The sequence below is a fragment of the Eptesicus fuscus genome, chromosome 12 (genome assembly GCF_027574615.1).
Source record: "Eptesicus fuscus isolate TK198812 chromosome 12, DD_ASM_mEF_20220401, whole genome shotgun sequence".
NCBI lineage: Eukaryota > Metazoa > Chordata > Mammalia > Chiroptera > Vespertilionidae > Eptesicus > Eptesicus fuscus.
This window is the reverse complement of record NC_072484.1, coordinates 73,783,191-73,798,256: the sequence shown is the minus strand read 5'-3', so window position 1 is coordinate 73,798,256 and position 15,066 is coordinate 73,783,191. Positions and strand designations below refer to the sequence as shown.

At 40.1% G+C, this 15,066-nt stretch overlaps 1 protein-coding gene across 2 annotated transcripts in view; it reads right to left on the bottom strand.

Moving 5' to 3' along the window:
* Positions 1-15,066, bottom strand: part of GALNT1 (polypeptide N-acetylgalactosaminyltransferase 1) — a 78,894-nt gene that overhangs the window by 16,957 nt on the left and 46,871 nt on the right. For both annotated transcript variants that reach the window (XM_054724537.1, XM_054724536.1), the window contains 3 exons: positions 13,989-14,163; positions 8,936-9,102; positions 3,027-3,234 (listed from right to left, as the gene is read on the bottom strand). In XM_054724537.1, coding sequence (XP_054580512.1) covers positions 3,027-3,234; positions 8,936-9,102; positions 13,989-14,163 — 550 coding nt within the window. The remainder of the gene's footprint in view (positions 1-3,026; positions 3,235-8,935; positions 9,103-13,988; positions 14,164-15,066) is intronic.

Here is a 15,066-nt window from a genome sequence, read left to right as displayed (position 1 = left end):
TGTAGATTCACGGCAATACTGTGCAAATAACTGGTTTTACGTTGTGGATTTGACCTGTGGGAAATATGGGTTCAACCCTGCGACCTCAAAGAGGGCCCTCGGCCTCTCTCTCCTGCTGCAGTGTGCACTAGATTTGTGTAAACAGAACATTCTCAATGTGCTAGATTTGTATAAGGATGCCCTGAATTACTGCTGTGCTTGAAAATAAGAAACCGACTCTTAGGGCAAATCACTGTCACCTGAAAGAAATGTTAACTATTTTTTTAATCTTTATTGTTGAAAGTATTATAGATGTCCCCTTTCCCCCCACTGACCCCTTCTAACCACACTTGCCCCCAGCCCCAGGCGAAATGCTAACTATTTTAAGACCACCATGTCTACTCGTCACTGTATAGACATGTGAGGGCTAGCTAAAATTTATATAAAAATGGGAGTTATTGTAAGAACTTTGTCAATAAGGAAATGACACCAACCAACCAAACCCAAACTGGTAGGAAGTTATCTTTTTTTTACTACAGTTGATTGATTTGTCAATGGAGAAATGAAATCAAACAAAAATACTCCAACCTGTCAACCAGTTATTTCATCTTTTTTATGGCAAAACTGCCTCACAGCCAATTAGTTACACAGCAAAATTATTTTTCGTTACAGAAAAAAACAAATCCTCTACAACTGAGAGCACCAATTTTTTTCTTTGCTGACCCTGACACCCTTTACTTACTTCTCGTATCACTGTAAAACCTACAGCTTCCTAATAATCCTGAGGAACAGAATTCACGGCATCCTTACCTTGTTCCACATCTTTTTAAAAATACTTTCAACATTTCTCCATTAACATGATGTCTGCTTACTAAGGTTTTGTTGTTTTTAAGTTGTCCTTTCTCAGATTAGTAAATTTCCATTCTATAACAGTTTGCCAAGTAATTTTAATTATAAATGGACCCTTCTTCTGTACCTACTGAAGTGGTCCCAGAGTTTTAATCATAGTTTCAGAAATGTGTTAATGGGGTATATTATATAAGTTGGCTTTATATTAAACTAAATGAATTGGTCATGCTATGATATATATGTATGTGTCTATATAAAATATTACACATATTAATATATATAATCATCTCCCTCTCAGTTGGACTCAGTTTGCTGGCATTGTGATATTTTTGTACTAGCATTCATGAGTAGGTTTGAATATTTTTCAACATATATCTTTTCTGGTTTTCCCGTTAAGGTTATACTAGTTTCATAAAACGAGTTGAATTGGTCCTCTATTATTCCATATTCTGTGTATAAATTCTCAGGAGAGATTTGTTCCCCCTGTGCCACCCATGCCAAGGTTGAAGCAGGCCCATTTTCTCTGGGGTGGTGGGATTTATTTCCCCTCCTCACTTACACTGAGGTACAGATGTCAGGTCCTAGCTCTAGACAGGTGTTTGCTATTCACCTTCCCACTCAGACAGGGCCCAGGCTTTGTCTCCTGTTCTCCTGTCTCTCTGTCTTTCAAGGCAGAGGCTCAGTGTCCCCAAGTTTAGCGGAAACTGTACAAGTGAAAGCTGGCTTTTGTGTTTGAACTACTCACTTGTTCTTTGTTTTGAGACCTGCAAAATTTCTTACTTTGCTGCCAAGTCAGTGATGCATTTAAAACTGATTTTTGTATTTTATCCAGCATTTAGCTTTCCAGCTGGGAAAATTACTCGGGATCCCTAATCTACCACACAGCCTGAACTGGAAGCTGCTGTGATGATTTCAGCCAATCCTCTTCCTTATTTCTGTTGTCACTTCACGGTGCTTCTCTCCACGGGTCCCAGCTCCTGCGTCATCAAGGCTATGTGTTGTCTTTATGCAAGCAAATATTTCCTAAGCCAGTCACCTATTACTTCCTAAAGCTGCTGTATCTCCTCATTGCCAATGTAGGTGCTTCCTGTTCATCTCTGAATGGGTAGAGATTGAGGTCCAGCAATTGCTAACAAACAGAATAGATGTAATGGCTGTGACATGCCCTATGCTCCACGTGACCAATAAAAGTTTAGCCTGCTAAAATCTAAACCTCAATGTTAAGTTGACACAGATAGGTTCTAGCTCAAATTGTGACAAGGAGAAATTCAACTAATAGAGGTCTAGCAGACTGAAGAGTCAGGTGCTCTCCTGATACACAAGAACCAAGCCAGAGCCCAATAGTAGATATTCTTTAACAAATGTCCATTAAGAAAGAAGACAATCAGCCCTAACTGGTTTGGCTCAATGGATAGAGCGTCGGCCTATGGACTAAAAGGTCCCAGGTTCGATCCTGGTCAAGGGCTTGTACCTTGGTTGCAGGCACATCCCCATTAGGAGGTATGCAGGAGGCAGCTGATGGATGTTTCTCTCTCATCGATGTTTCTAACTCTCTATCCCTCTCCCTTCTTCTCGGTAAAAAATCAATAAATTAAAAAAAAAAAAAAAAGACAATCAGGGGCATCCACAGTGCCCAACGCTGCTCCTGTATTATCTAAGATTATAGTGCTTTTCGACATGCAGTTAAGCATTTCAGGATGTAACACGTGTCTCCCCACCCCCTTCTACTTCTTGCTGTCCTACATTTCCAGGAAAGATGTACACCAAGTATATCAAACTCGCGACCAGTGGGTTGTATGCCTTGTTTAACGAGTTTGACATGCTTGAACCGAGCTGGGATGTCCTGCCTGCCCCAGTGTTGGCTTCACAGAGTAGAGCCAAGCAAAGGGTTTTACCCTACTCTTCCTGACTTCACTGTCCATCTCTTCTGCCCCCGCTCAGTGAACAGAGTATATACACAGTATACATCTTAACAGCATGCTTCCTAATCTAGCCTCATTAACAAGACAGTTTGCAAACATTCCATCCAGACTTTAGAATGTGGTCTTCATAATTAGTTTAGAGTGCTCTTCAAGGGTATCTTAAAGGAAACTTCAGAGGAAACTTTTTGTATTATTCACAAATACAGAATTTTGCAACTTACCATGCAGTTTAGGACAAACACACTAAAAACATGTTTACAGACTCCAGAAAATTACCTGTCCTGTTTGATCCTGGCTAAGAGAGGCTCCAGCCACCCCACTGTGCACTCACAGTGAGCGTCTAAGAACGTGATCACTTGGCCTTTGGACACAGCGGCTCCTTTTAACCTGGCTCTGATCAATCCAGAACGTTGTTCCATTCGAATTACATGAACTGGTACTTTTAATTTTTTCACGTAACTCTCCAGAGGTCTTTTCAAAAAGTCTGAAAAATTAAAGCAAAAATAACATGAAACACTGGACTGGCATTATCTAGATGTAAAGCAATTTTGAGCTGCAATATTCATTCAACACATATTTCCTGAGCACTTCGGTGAGGCTCCCTGACTCACAAACCCACTTTGCTATAGGGGACCTGACCTTTTATCTCCCAAGAGAAAGTACCAGGGCTGTCTCTCCCTTATTACACAAGGAATCGGGAGGGCGCCTTGGAATTCAGGCTCAAAGACAGGCACGTTACCACATTTCTCTAAGAGATTCTTAGGCTCATTGCTACTTTTTCTAGTTGTGCTTAAGGATCAGGAATAGAAAGAATATAGTTTGAGGGCATTAAATCCAGACCACAGTAGAGAACAGGAACAGCATATGCAATAGCTGTTAGAGTTCAGAAAAATTTGGGATTTCTTCCAAAGTAGAAACTGTCATATTGATTATTACAGTCTTTTATTAGTTCTTTCATCAGGAGATAATAATGAAGTCAAGCTCGGAAGGGAAATGGTGGATTGTAATTGCAAGACCAAACAGAGATCCTTAACAGACAAGTAGGCATCAGTAGAAGCGGTTTTGAGAGGAAAGAGCAAGTAAGGAGAAAAAGGGGAAGAGAGAAAGGGAGAGGAAGTGGTATATGAAATTAATAGCTATCCTAGAGCCATGCAGACAGAGTTATGACCCTGAGCTAAGGATGTCCTGCCTCCAAAGTACATAACTGACTTTAGAAAACAAAGAATTTTTCCGATCAGGTTATTTCGTGGTGTTCATGCCAGAGAAGCTATTGATGGTGGAATGGCCCAATGTCCAACTAGGCCCCACACGGTAGGTGTGAGGATAATCTCTCTAGGAAAGGAAAAACCTGAGCTGGAACTACTGGGACTCCGATGACTAGCTTTGTTCCATAGGACTCTAATAATGAAAAGGTGACATGTCAATCAGGTGTATCTATTAAGGGGGTCTCTAAGTGGGGATCCAAAGGGATTCCTACATAACGGAGAGGGAAAGACAAATAGGAGTGAAATGATCTTGTCTGTTTAACTAGTAAGAAGACCACAATGACTCAATGTGGAAATAATTAGGGATGTGCCTCACTGCACCAGACGAGCCATCATTTCCATTGCTGCTAATACATTTGGGCTAAAAAGAGTATCTGAAAAATATCTGGAATAGAACTCCTATCTGATTACTACTGTGATTTTATGAATCAAATCTTACAGTCAAAAAGATATACTTTGAGTAAAAACATGAGGGTAGTGCCAATCCCAGAGACTGTCACAAATTTTAGATACGGAAATCTAAGGCTCAGAATATTAAATGAACGGATCAAGGTGACACAGCTTGTCAAGAGGTTAATTCAAGATTCAAAGCCATGTCTGCCTGACTTTGAAGCCCATCTTTTCATCCATAGCAAGAAATCCCAGCAGGAAGCTGCAGAGAGAACAACTCAGGACTATGGACTTGCCTGATCTGACACACATTTGAATTATCGTATGTCCAGAGTCTGACAGACTCTCCTGTGGAAGGGTGTGAGCTCTGTTCTAGTACTTTACACCAGCCACCGCTGGGTGTGTCATCAACAGTGTGTCTCCCAGTAAGTTTCCCCCCAAATATCAGACAGTTTAAAGTGCTTCAATCTAATTCCAGAATCTCACATGTTTGAAGGCTATAATATTCTGTCCTGTCTATAAATAAAATGAAAAATGAATGACTCTTTGGTCTGGCAGCTCAAAAAAGTTACTATTCCACAAATTTTCTTGACATTGTAGTTTGACACGTTTGTGGCTTTCATGCAATAATGTTAAGAAATAGGTGTCTTCCTAACAGCTGACACTGAGTTATGGATTCAGGGCTGGGTGGGGGACTAGTAACTATTCAAGCCTCATTTTACAAAAATGAGCATAGGGGGTGGGGGGGGTGTGTTAGGTGACTGTGATTAGAAGCTACTATTGTCATCTAAAAATAAGAGAATCGTGTTGATTAGAATATCTTTATAGCTGTAGCCTACAAATGGATGCCTAAGCATCTCTCCACCAGGGAGTGTGAGGTTGTCAGAGAATGGGAGTGGCAGGGGACATTTCACTGCTCGTAGCAAAATCTGAGAAAGCTTAGCCAGAACTTTAGAAAGAGCAAGGAATTTAAAGTCTAATAATCTGACTCCTAATCCCTACTAAATAAGAAACTCCCTTTCCTTTTGTGTAAAATGAGAAAAACACAATAGTCATCTTGGATGAGGAACATTCTATCAGTTCTGAGTCTTAAGATAACCTGAGATGACAATTACACTAACTTCTGACATGAACTAGGGATTCATCTAGACTGTCTTTACTAGAGGCCCTGTAACAGTAAAGTTATAACAGATGTGATATACGGAGCAGTTCAGAGGTCAAGCCCTTGGTTTATAAAGCTAAGCCTCATTTTCCTCATCAATAGAATAGAAATAATGATAGAGTCTACTTCATACTTCTTTAATAAATGGAGTTACTGTCAACTCAGCAGGTTAGCTGTGAAATCAAGTGTCCTGAGGCCATGAACAGACTATGCATGCTACACAATAGGAAGCTTGTACAGACAGGCCATAAAAGCAAGGATTAACGGACTGGTAGATTACTCATTCATTCATTAAATAAATCTGTGCACTAAGTAATAGGCACTGTGGGCACGGAGGAGATCATGGTGAACAAACAGACCTGGAGTGTAGAGTCTAATTGGAGGACAGGAGACAAGTAAACAATTAAATCTCTGGTGAGAGTTGTGGGGGAGGACAGTCTTCCAAGACATGTTCAGAACAGAACCTGATCTTGGGAGGTCAAGGAGGCCTCTCTAAAAATAACTTGATTCTGAGAAAACATCGGAGCTGTGCTGTGGGGATGGGTGGACAGGGAATGGTTAAGATATGACTGAAGATGCAGGAACAAGCCAGTGATAAAGGCCTTTGAGGAAAGATTCTCATTAGAGAAGTGGCATGATCAGATGTGCATGTCTGAAGGCTCGCTCTGCATGCAGTACAGCATGGGGAGCGGATGGGGGTGGGGGTAAGAGTGCATGTGAGAAGACTAGTCTATTTCACCAATCCAGGTGAGAAATGACAGTGCTTGGATGTGCCTTAGGAAGAGGAAAAAGCAGACTTAGAGAGTTACTTAAAAATAAAGAACTTGCTTTGGGGTTCCTGGGCCCAACAGTTACCACCTAAACAAGAGAGCCAAAGGAAATTATCTTATATAATAAAAGCCTAATATGCTAAGTGTCCGGTCTTCCGTTCAACCAATCAAAGCGTAATATGCTAATGATATGCTAAGGCTGCTCAACCGCTCGCTATGACATGCACTGACCACCAGGGGGCAGATGCTCCGACTGGTAGGTTAGCTTGCTGCTGGGGTCCAGCCGATCGGGACAGGTGGGACATGCCCTGGAGCCCTTCCGCAGTCCCTCCCTGGCCCTGATCGTGCTCTAGTGAGGTCCCTCGGCCTGGTTATGCCCTTTCACTATCAGGGCTGAGGGAACCCTCCCCCCGCCCCCCGCCCCGACTGCGTGAATTTCATGCACCAGACTTCTAGTATTAGATAATTCTCAATTTGAATAGCAAGACCACAGTTATAACCACAAAAACACAATGCCTAGCAAATATCAGAAATGGTGACCTAAGCTCCTGAGCTTTCTAGGCAGGATGATAAAGGAGAAGCACATCCCTGCTGGGGGCGCTGGTAACAGTTAGGGACCCTGCTGAGTGACTAAGAGCTCAGGTGGAGCAGTGAGGAAAAGCCCCCCCCCCATGTTTTCTCCTACAGATGAGGAAGGGGAAACAATAATTGATATATGTGACTTTGTCACTTTATAGACTTGTGGGCACATCTTCCTAATTAGGCCACATCCTACAGAAACTTACTATTCTGCACAGCCTTCTCAGGCACCCAATAGAGCAGTGATGGGCAACCTTTTGAGCTTGGTGTTTCAAACTTCGCCAAAAAACTGAGCATAACTCGGGTAGTGTGTCCCTTTGAGGAAAAAACATTATTTCGCGATATTTATAGTTTAAATAACATAAATGTTTCATCCTCGGCATGCGGCTGCCTCAGCGGCCGTGTGTCATCAGAAATGGCACTGACACGCGTGTCAGAGGTTCGCCATCACTGCAATAGAGTAACAGAGAAACCAAAGGAGGAAATGGGAAAGTAAGTCATTTTATCTGAAGAAAAATCTCTCTCCTTGAGGAATATTTAATTTAGCAAATATCAACACGAGTAAACCAAATACAAGTCACCGGCAGTAAAGATGTTTGTGTAGATCACTGCTTAAATGAACTTCAGGTAATTTTCTTAAAGGATTAACTCCTAGCAAACAATTATCCACCTGAGGTTTATACTTCGTCAACAATAATTATTTGTTTCAAATGTATTCTTAATTTATAACAGCTCTCATTAATTTTTACATTAATCACATTATATATTATACTATTATTGCATGATTATAAACTGTCTCCTTAATTGGATTAGCTAGATAAACTATAAGGTATGTGAGAAGGTAAGACTATAACTTATTCTTTCTTTATAGCACTATAATCTAGCAAACTAATAAGCTTTAAATTGTGATTAATGAGCAAATTGCTCCCAATAATTAGGATATGATTAAATTTAATCATGGTTATATATACATTTTTAGCGTGAGCACAGGAAGGAGAAGGTATAATATGTTACTAAACTATCTTAGCAGATGCAATGAAATATTAGGCAAGAGAGTAGAAGTGATAGGTCATGAAGTTTAAGACTAATCAAAGAAGGAAGGGAAGCCATTTTTGGTAGTTCCCTTCAAGTTTTTCTCATGTGAGTTTAGGGATATTGGGGGAATACATGACAAGAATGATCCCAAATAGATGTGTGTGGGGGCGGAGGTTGTGGGGGGGAGTCTGGGAAAGGCCAGATATCTCTGAACTTAACAGATTGTTTTAATGATGGGCTAAGCCAAGCCTTTCCTACATTATAGCTTGTAGTGTAAAATCTCTAAGAAGGATGCAGAATAAATAATGTTGGGCCAAGATACTTTTAATTAACACACCTTTCCAAAAAGAGTACTTCATGAAACAGTTTGAGGGATTCTAAACTTGTGGAAAATTCTGAGATTCTTGGAAGAATATAGTCTTATTATGAGATCAGAGTCATATACCACTTTTTCTCAGGCTCCTTCCTCATCCTTTTTTGACACCTCGCTACAGGTCATTCCTGAGCTTGGAAATGGAGTGGAATGGGAAAACCTAAGCAGGATCTGGGGAACTAAGGCTTACCACTAGGGCTTCATTTTGCCACCAGGGATACTTCCCATTGGACACAGAACTGACGCTCCCCAGTCATGGTTCTAAGACCCAGTTTCTCTCCAATGACCCGGGGCTGCAGCTTCTCACAGCGAAAATCCTAAAGTTATGTGGATTTAGTCACTATTCTGCATAAATGTCTGTATTATATAGCATTATTTCTTTTTTTTAAAAACAAGATTAAGAGGAGACACAAAGTAAAAGTTAATTAATGTTTAAAGTTTCAGTGTGTAATTCTTTTTGCATATGTGAATAAGTCCAAATGCCACAAATATTTTTATGATAAATTAGAAGTTTGTATAAAGTTACTGGGTTGAAAATGATAGCAACTAGTTTTTTAATCATTAATGACAAACGGTGTAGGATATTATTGGTGTCACAATTTAAAATTTACCTCTTTCACTGGCATCATCTACTAGAACAATTTCTTCTAGCATGTGTCTTGGTGAGCGATTTATGACACTATGGACAGTTCGCAGAAGTGTGCTCCAGGCCTCATTGTGGAAAACAATCACCACACTTGTTGTAGGAAGATTATCTGGATACACCTTTGTTTTACACCTAGAGACAAAGCAAATGCCTTTATAGAAAGTGACTGTTACGATAGCACAATGAATGAATCTAGACTAGAACGGGTAGTAGAACAATAAAAACAGTGTGCTCTAGTGGTGGGACTCCGGGTAACTTTCCATTTATTTAGGTTTTGGTTAATGTTGCATGTTTAATGAATAGTACCTATTTAAAGTTATATGTTTAAGTTAAAATTATTTTAAAGAGGACAACTGTATTCTTACAATTAGGCACCTCTTCCTGATGAATGTTTTCTGTTGATTCAGTTTAACGGAGAATGTACTTAAGGCTGTGTCATCATCCAAACTGAATTTATCTCAAGAATACAATTGGACCAAAAACAAAACAAAAAAACAGAACCACTAGAATTTACACAATTTAATAATCTACACAAATATATACCTTCCACAAAAGAGGAGAACTAATATTCACTGAGTACCTATGGTGTACTAGGCATTAGGCTTCCTAATAAATCCGTGAGGTACGAAGAGCTACATTTCACATCCAGTAGACAGACACAGCCAGGGAACAGCAGGGCCTGGCTGAGGACTCCACAGTCCATGCTCTGCTGGCCAAGCTCATAATGCTGCCTCCTCAATACCGAAATATCAACATGCATCTTGTTTAGTAAAGACAGTATCTAGAAATGCAATCATCAGAAAGACCAAACACACTCAAATATATATGCACACAGAATCACTACCATAGTGAGCTGATGCTATTAATGTGAGTGAGTTAAATACTGGAGTGGAGTTGGAGTTGACTGAAAATCCCTGTTTTTTAAAGAATGAGTCAAAACACAAGTGGTTTCATTTATGGCCCCTATGTACAACACTGATTAAAAGATGGCCTATACAATGAGCACATTCGTTATATGTGAATGAAAGGATTACTGAGTAAACTCTAATGCAGGAAATTCACTGTATGGTCTGAGAGTTAGCTTGAGCGCCTGCCAGAGTGTTTTAGGGAATAAAGAGATTAAATTTGCTTAGGATAGTGTTCATCTCAGCAAGAATGGGCTTACCAGAGAATCCACGCAAATACCTAATAATTCAGGAATGTAGAACAACAGAAGTCCCTTGATAATTATTTTTTTCTATTATTTTTCAACTGTTCAAGTCCCACTCTACTTATCCTAACCTTCTTACAGCCTGAAATGGCATTAAGAGTTGCATATGCATCATGCCACTTTATCCTCACAACAACACATAAGACAGAGGTATTATGCCAATTTTACAGGTGAGGAAACAGGCTAAGCGAAGTGAATATGCACATGTAATCCATCCTCTACTCCATGTCCCTTTGAGCTAAGACTTTCAAGGTATTCTTTGTCATCCACTAAATTTAGCCTGCCACTACCACTCACCACGGCCAAGTCTATATTTCTTAAGATGTCTGGCTACCTGCCTGACAGTGTTTTGCAATGTTTCATAATTTCTCCTCTGTGTATGCTCATTCAGGCAAGATCTAACCCAAAGAGTGAAGGCAAAGCGCACTGGTTAAGAGTGCATGTTTTGTCATGGACAGATTTCACATGGGTCACTTATTAACCATCCTTGGTACAAATCATTTAATCTCTCTGAATTTCCCCACCAGCAAACTGGGCATGCTACTACTGTTTTGCTCAACTGCTTAAATATGATCATGTGTATAGTGCCTAGAACATAATAAACATTCAATAAATGGTATCACTTTTTAAACATCTGAGACTAAATACAGAATAAAATTGCCTTATTAAGTGACTTGGAATTTGTCTTAAACCTGCTTTGCTAGGATCACACATTAGAAAAGTTATTCTTTTATTGTTACTTCTATTTAATGCTTCTTGACACTGGAGCAGTGTTATTCTTTCCTCCAGGAAATGTGCCCTTGGAGACCCTGCAAGCAGAAAAGGTTCTTGGCAGGCACAGGGTGACCTGGACACGGCCGGCTACACCACTGGTCCAGGCCAGGCTGAGAACAAGTGAGGCTTTTCTGGATTCAGAAAAGAGGTGAAGAGCTGCACTCTAGGGGCTGTCCCACACTCTTCATCTTTCTACCCCTGGGAACTAGTCTGAAAAGCACCCGCTGGCCAGCTCTGTCCAGCTTTAAAAGAGGGATAGTTAAGTATTAATCTATTTCTCATTTAACATTCCATCGTGAATACACTTCAGAAGTCAGATAGCGCTTAGTAAAAGAGAGTGGAGATGGGAAAGCATGCAGCTCACTCCATGAATGCAGGCCTACATCGCAGGTGCCAGGAAGTATTCAAAGTACTGCAAATCTGCACACAACCCTTGTTATTTTAGGATCATGAGGTACAGAAACATCAAGCAACCTGTTCAAAGCCACGGAGCCAGTAAACAGCAGAGCCAGACCTAGGCCTTGCCACTATCAAAATATTAATAAGAAACTCATCTAGATACAATTCAAAAAGTGAGACAAGAATAACTATGGATTAAGAGGCTCTAGTATATACATAGGAATAGTTCCAGGTGAATAGATCGGAGGGAACAGTGATGCGGCAACATCTGAGATTATTGCTAGAACTGTCCTAGAACTGAAGAATAATACGCCTGCTCAGATCAAAAGTACACTATGTGCATGAGCATGTAGCTGAAGATAAAGCTAAGTTCCAAACTAAGAGACAGAAAAACACGAATACTATTAGACCGGAAAATGAAAAAGGTGGTAAACAGAAAACAAGATTTATTAGGTTGAACTTTATGAAACTATCACTTTCATAGGTCAAAAAAAGATGAATATCAACTGTGTATGGTTCAACCTAAAAAAAGTACAACTATAACAATAGTCACAATAATTGTAGATGCATCAAATTCAAACCATTATAAACAATGACTATCAGAGGGAATTAAAAGTATAAAATCCAGCCATTTAGTAGAGATACACCTAAAACAAAATCATACAGATGGCTGAAATTAAAGAAATAGAAAAAAAAATAGACATACCAGAAAAATATTAAACAGACTAAAAGTGGTATAGCACTATGAAAACCAGGGGGAAAGAAAGTTAATAAAGATATAGTGAACACGGGGTTAAAAAACCCCCAACACCATGAATTGAATTGTCTTAAATGCATCCAATGATGCAGCCTTGAAAGATAAACTAACAGAATGACTGACTTAGAGAAATGTCAAATCCACAATAAGGAAAGAGAAGGCTACTTTTCCCAAAAAAATTTGATAGATCATTAGTAAAAAAAAAAAAAGATACAAGACACTCTACCTGGTCTTCAAATAATAAACTGTAAGGGGAAAAAGAAGATGGAGAGAGAACCTCAAGATTTAAGAGACCTATCCACCAGCTGCAATATGTAGATCTTATTTGGATCCTGATACAAACACTATAAAATAAAGATACATGACATGACCAGGGAAAATTGAACATTAACTGGGTATTTCATGTTATGAAGGAATCACTGTTAATATTTTTTAAGTATAAAAATGGTACCATGATTTTTCTTTTTTCTTCAATGAGTCCCTATCTTTCAGGGACACATACTGTAATATTTACAGTGGTCGGCCTTTGGCCTGGGACTGGGGAATCTACTTCTAACCTCACTCACCTGGCTGATTACAAAAGGCCACACACCAGAGTGCTGCTCCGGTCACATCAGCGAGCTTACCCCAGGGCCAGTGATCCAAGTGAGAGTGAAAGACCAAATTGAAACCCACAGTGCATTTTATAACCTAATTCTGATCACTGGTTCTGTGTTCTACTGGTCATACAGACCAACCCTAGTACAACCCGGAGAGGAAGGCACAGGTATCAATACCAAGAGATGGAGATTGTCAGAGGACATCTTAGAGGATATAATACAAGACTGTTAGGATTGTTGAAGCAGGGTAATGAATATATGAGGGTTCGTTATGCTATTATCTCTATTTTTGTACCCATTTGATATTTTCTATGATAAAATGTTTAAAATGAGGCTACAAACACAGAGATGGAGCAAGAAGGTATAAAAGGGCTACTTAGAGGTAGCAGTGACTGTGTGCTCCCTTCTCTCCCATAAGCTCCCAATGGTTGGCCAGGAGTGTGTATTAGCAGCTTGCATGAAACAGAATCTTTTTAAGTATGAGGAGGCCTCAGCAAGCCCGAAATTCAGTGCACAAGCTTATGTATCACACCATTTAAACACTGTTCTCAACATCTTAACTAATAATAGTCAAAAGTGGTAGCAACCCAAATGTCTACCAATGTGTAAATACACTATGGTATATTCACATTAACAAACCACTACACTGCCATGGAAAAGAAAAAGCTTCTGATATATACAACAACATGGATTTCAAAGACACAAAAGAATATATACTGTATGGATCTATTTATAAAAAGTACCCAAAAAGGACAAAAATCACCTATGGTTAGAAAGGTCAAGACAAAGGCTGCCTCTCGGGGTGGGAGCACTGGAAAGGAACAGGAGAGAACTCTCAGGTGATGGAAATGTTCTTTGAGAACAAACTGCATCTTGATTTGGAAGACAGACAGGTATATGCATACGTAAAAATTCAGTAATCTGTACACTTACAACTGCATAATTCACTGTTTTAAATTGCAGAAAACTTAACAGAATCTTTTTTAGGAAGTTGATACTATGACTGTTTTGGTAATAATGAAGTTTAAAATCTCCTACCACCTTAACCTATTAAGATAAACAATTATTTCCCAAAGCCTGAAATACATGGTCCTAATGATCGCTAGTAACTTGAGGTATTATTTTATCAGTGTTTAATTATTTTTAAGTGGGGTAAGTGGTAAGTTAGTGATACAGCATTCACTCCAGGAGCAGTCAACACTAATGTGCAACTGATTAGGAATTCAGAATATACCTTTCATTCAAATTAAACACTATTAGGACCATCCTGGATACTCACCCTTCTAGCCTAACATCAGGTAAAGATCTGTTGAGTGCAATCATCTCGCTTGCCATTAAGTTGAACTGATTGATCTTAAACATCTCTTTCATCTTTTCTTGATCCTCTTTAGGAATGACGACTGGTTTCCCCATTTCTCCAGGACCTTCATGAGGCTTTTGTACTGGCTCTAAAACTAAGAATAAGGAGGAAACTTAACAATTTTAGAACCATCAATTCATGCTTCTTTTTAATAACATTTGAGTTTAAACAGTGCCCTCAACGAGAGCCATTTCTGAGCTCAGGTCTCCCAGCCTGCAACACCTCCTGGGAGCTGCCCTGTCCTCCATTTCATGCCAGGGTTATGGCTTAAGACTTTCTCATCACTACTCACCTGAATCACTGCATTGCCGTGGCACACCCATTCAAATATTGTTACCACATTAACCTCCCTAAAAGCATAGGCTTCACTATTCTCATGTTCTTCAAAAGTCCAATCTTTTCAATGTGAAATTTAACCTAACCTGCCAAATAAACCACTTGCTTGGTTCTCCCCTCCCCATCCCCAGTACTTCATCCTCAGTCAAATAGCAATTCACTTCTTCCCCCCACTCCGCCCCCCCCCACCCAATAGCCTCATGTTTTCTTGCTTTGGTCCCTTTGCTAACACAGCTCCTCCTCCATTGTCATCTCCTTCCCACCCTATCTCTGCAACACCTTGTCTTTGAAGGCCCAGCTAAAGTGGCTTCTCTAGCTTTTCTGAATCTGTCCATTTACTACTCTTGGCTTCCACATCATTTCATCTAAGAGTTATTATGTCTCTAACCAACTGCTACTTCTTCATTTTCTTACTAGAGGCCCAGTACATGACATTCGTGCACAGTCTGTCTGAGGGAGCAGGCCTAAGCCAGCAGTCCAACATCCCCCAAGGGGTCCTTAGTGCTGCCGCAGAAGCAGGAGAGGCTCCCACCACCACCACTGTGCTCGCCAGCAGTGACCTTGGCTTCTGGCTGAGCAGCGAGCCCCACCACCAGGGGGCAGCTCCTGCGTTGAGAGTCTGACCCCTGGTAGTGCGTCATAGCTAAGGGTCTTTCCGCAG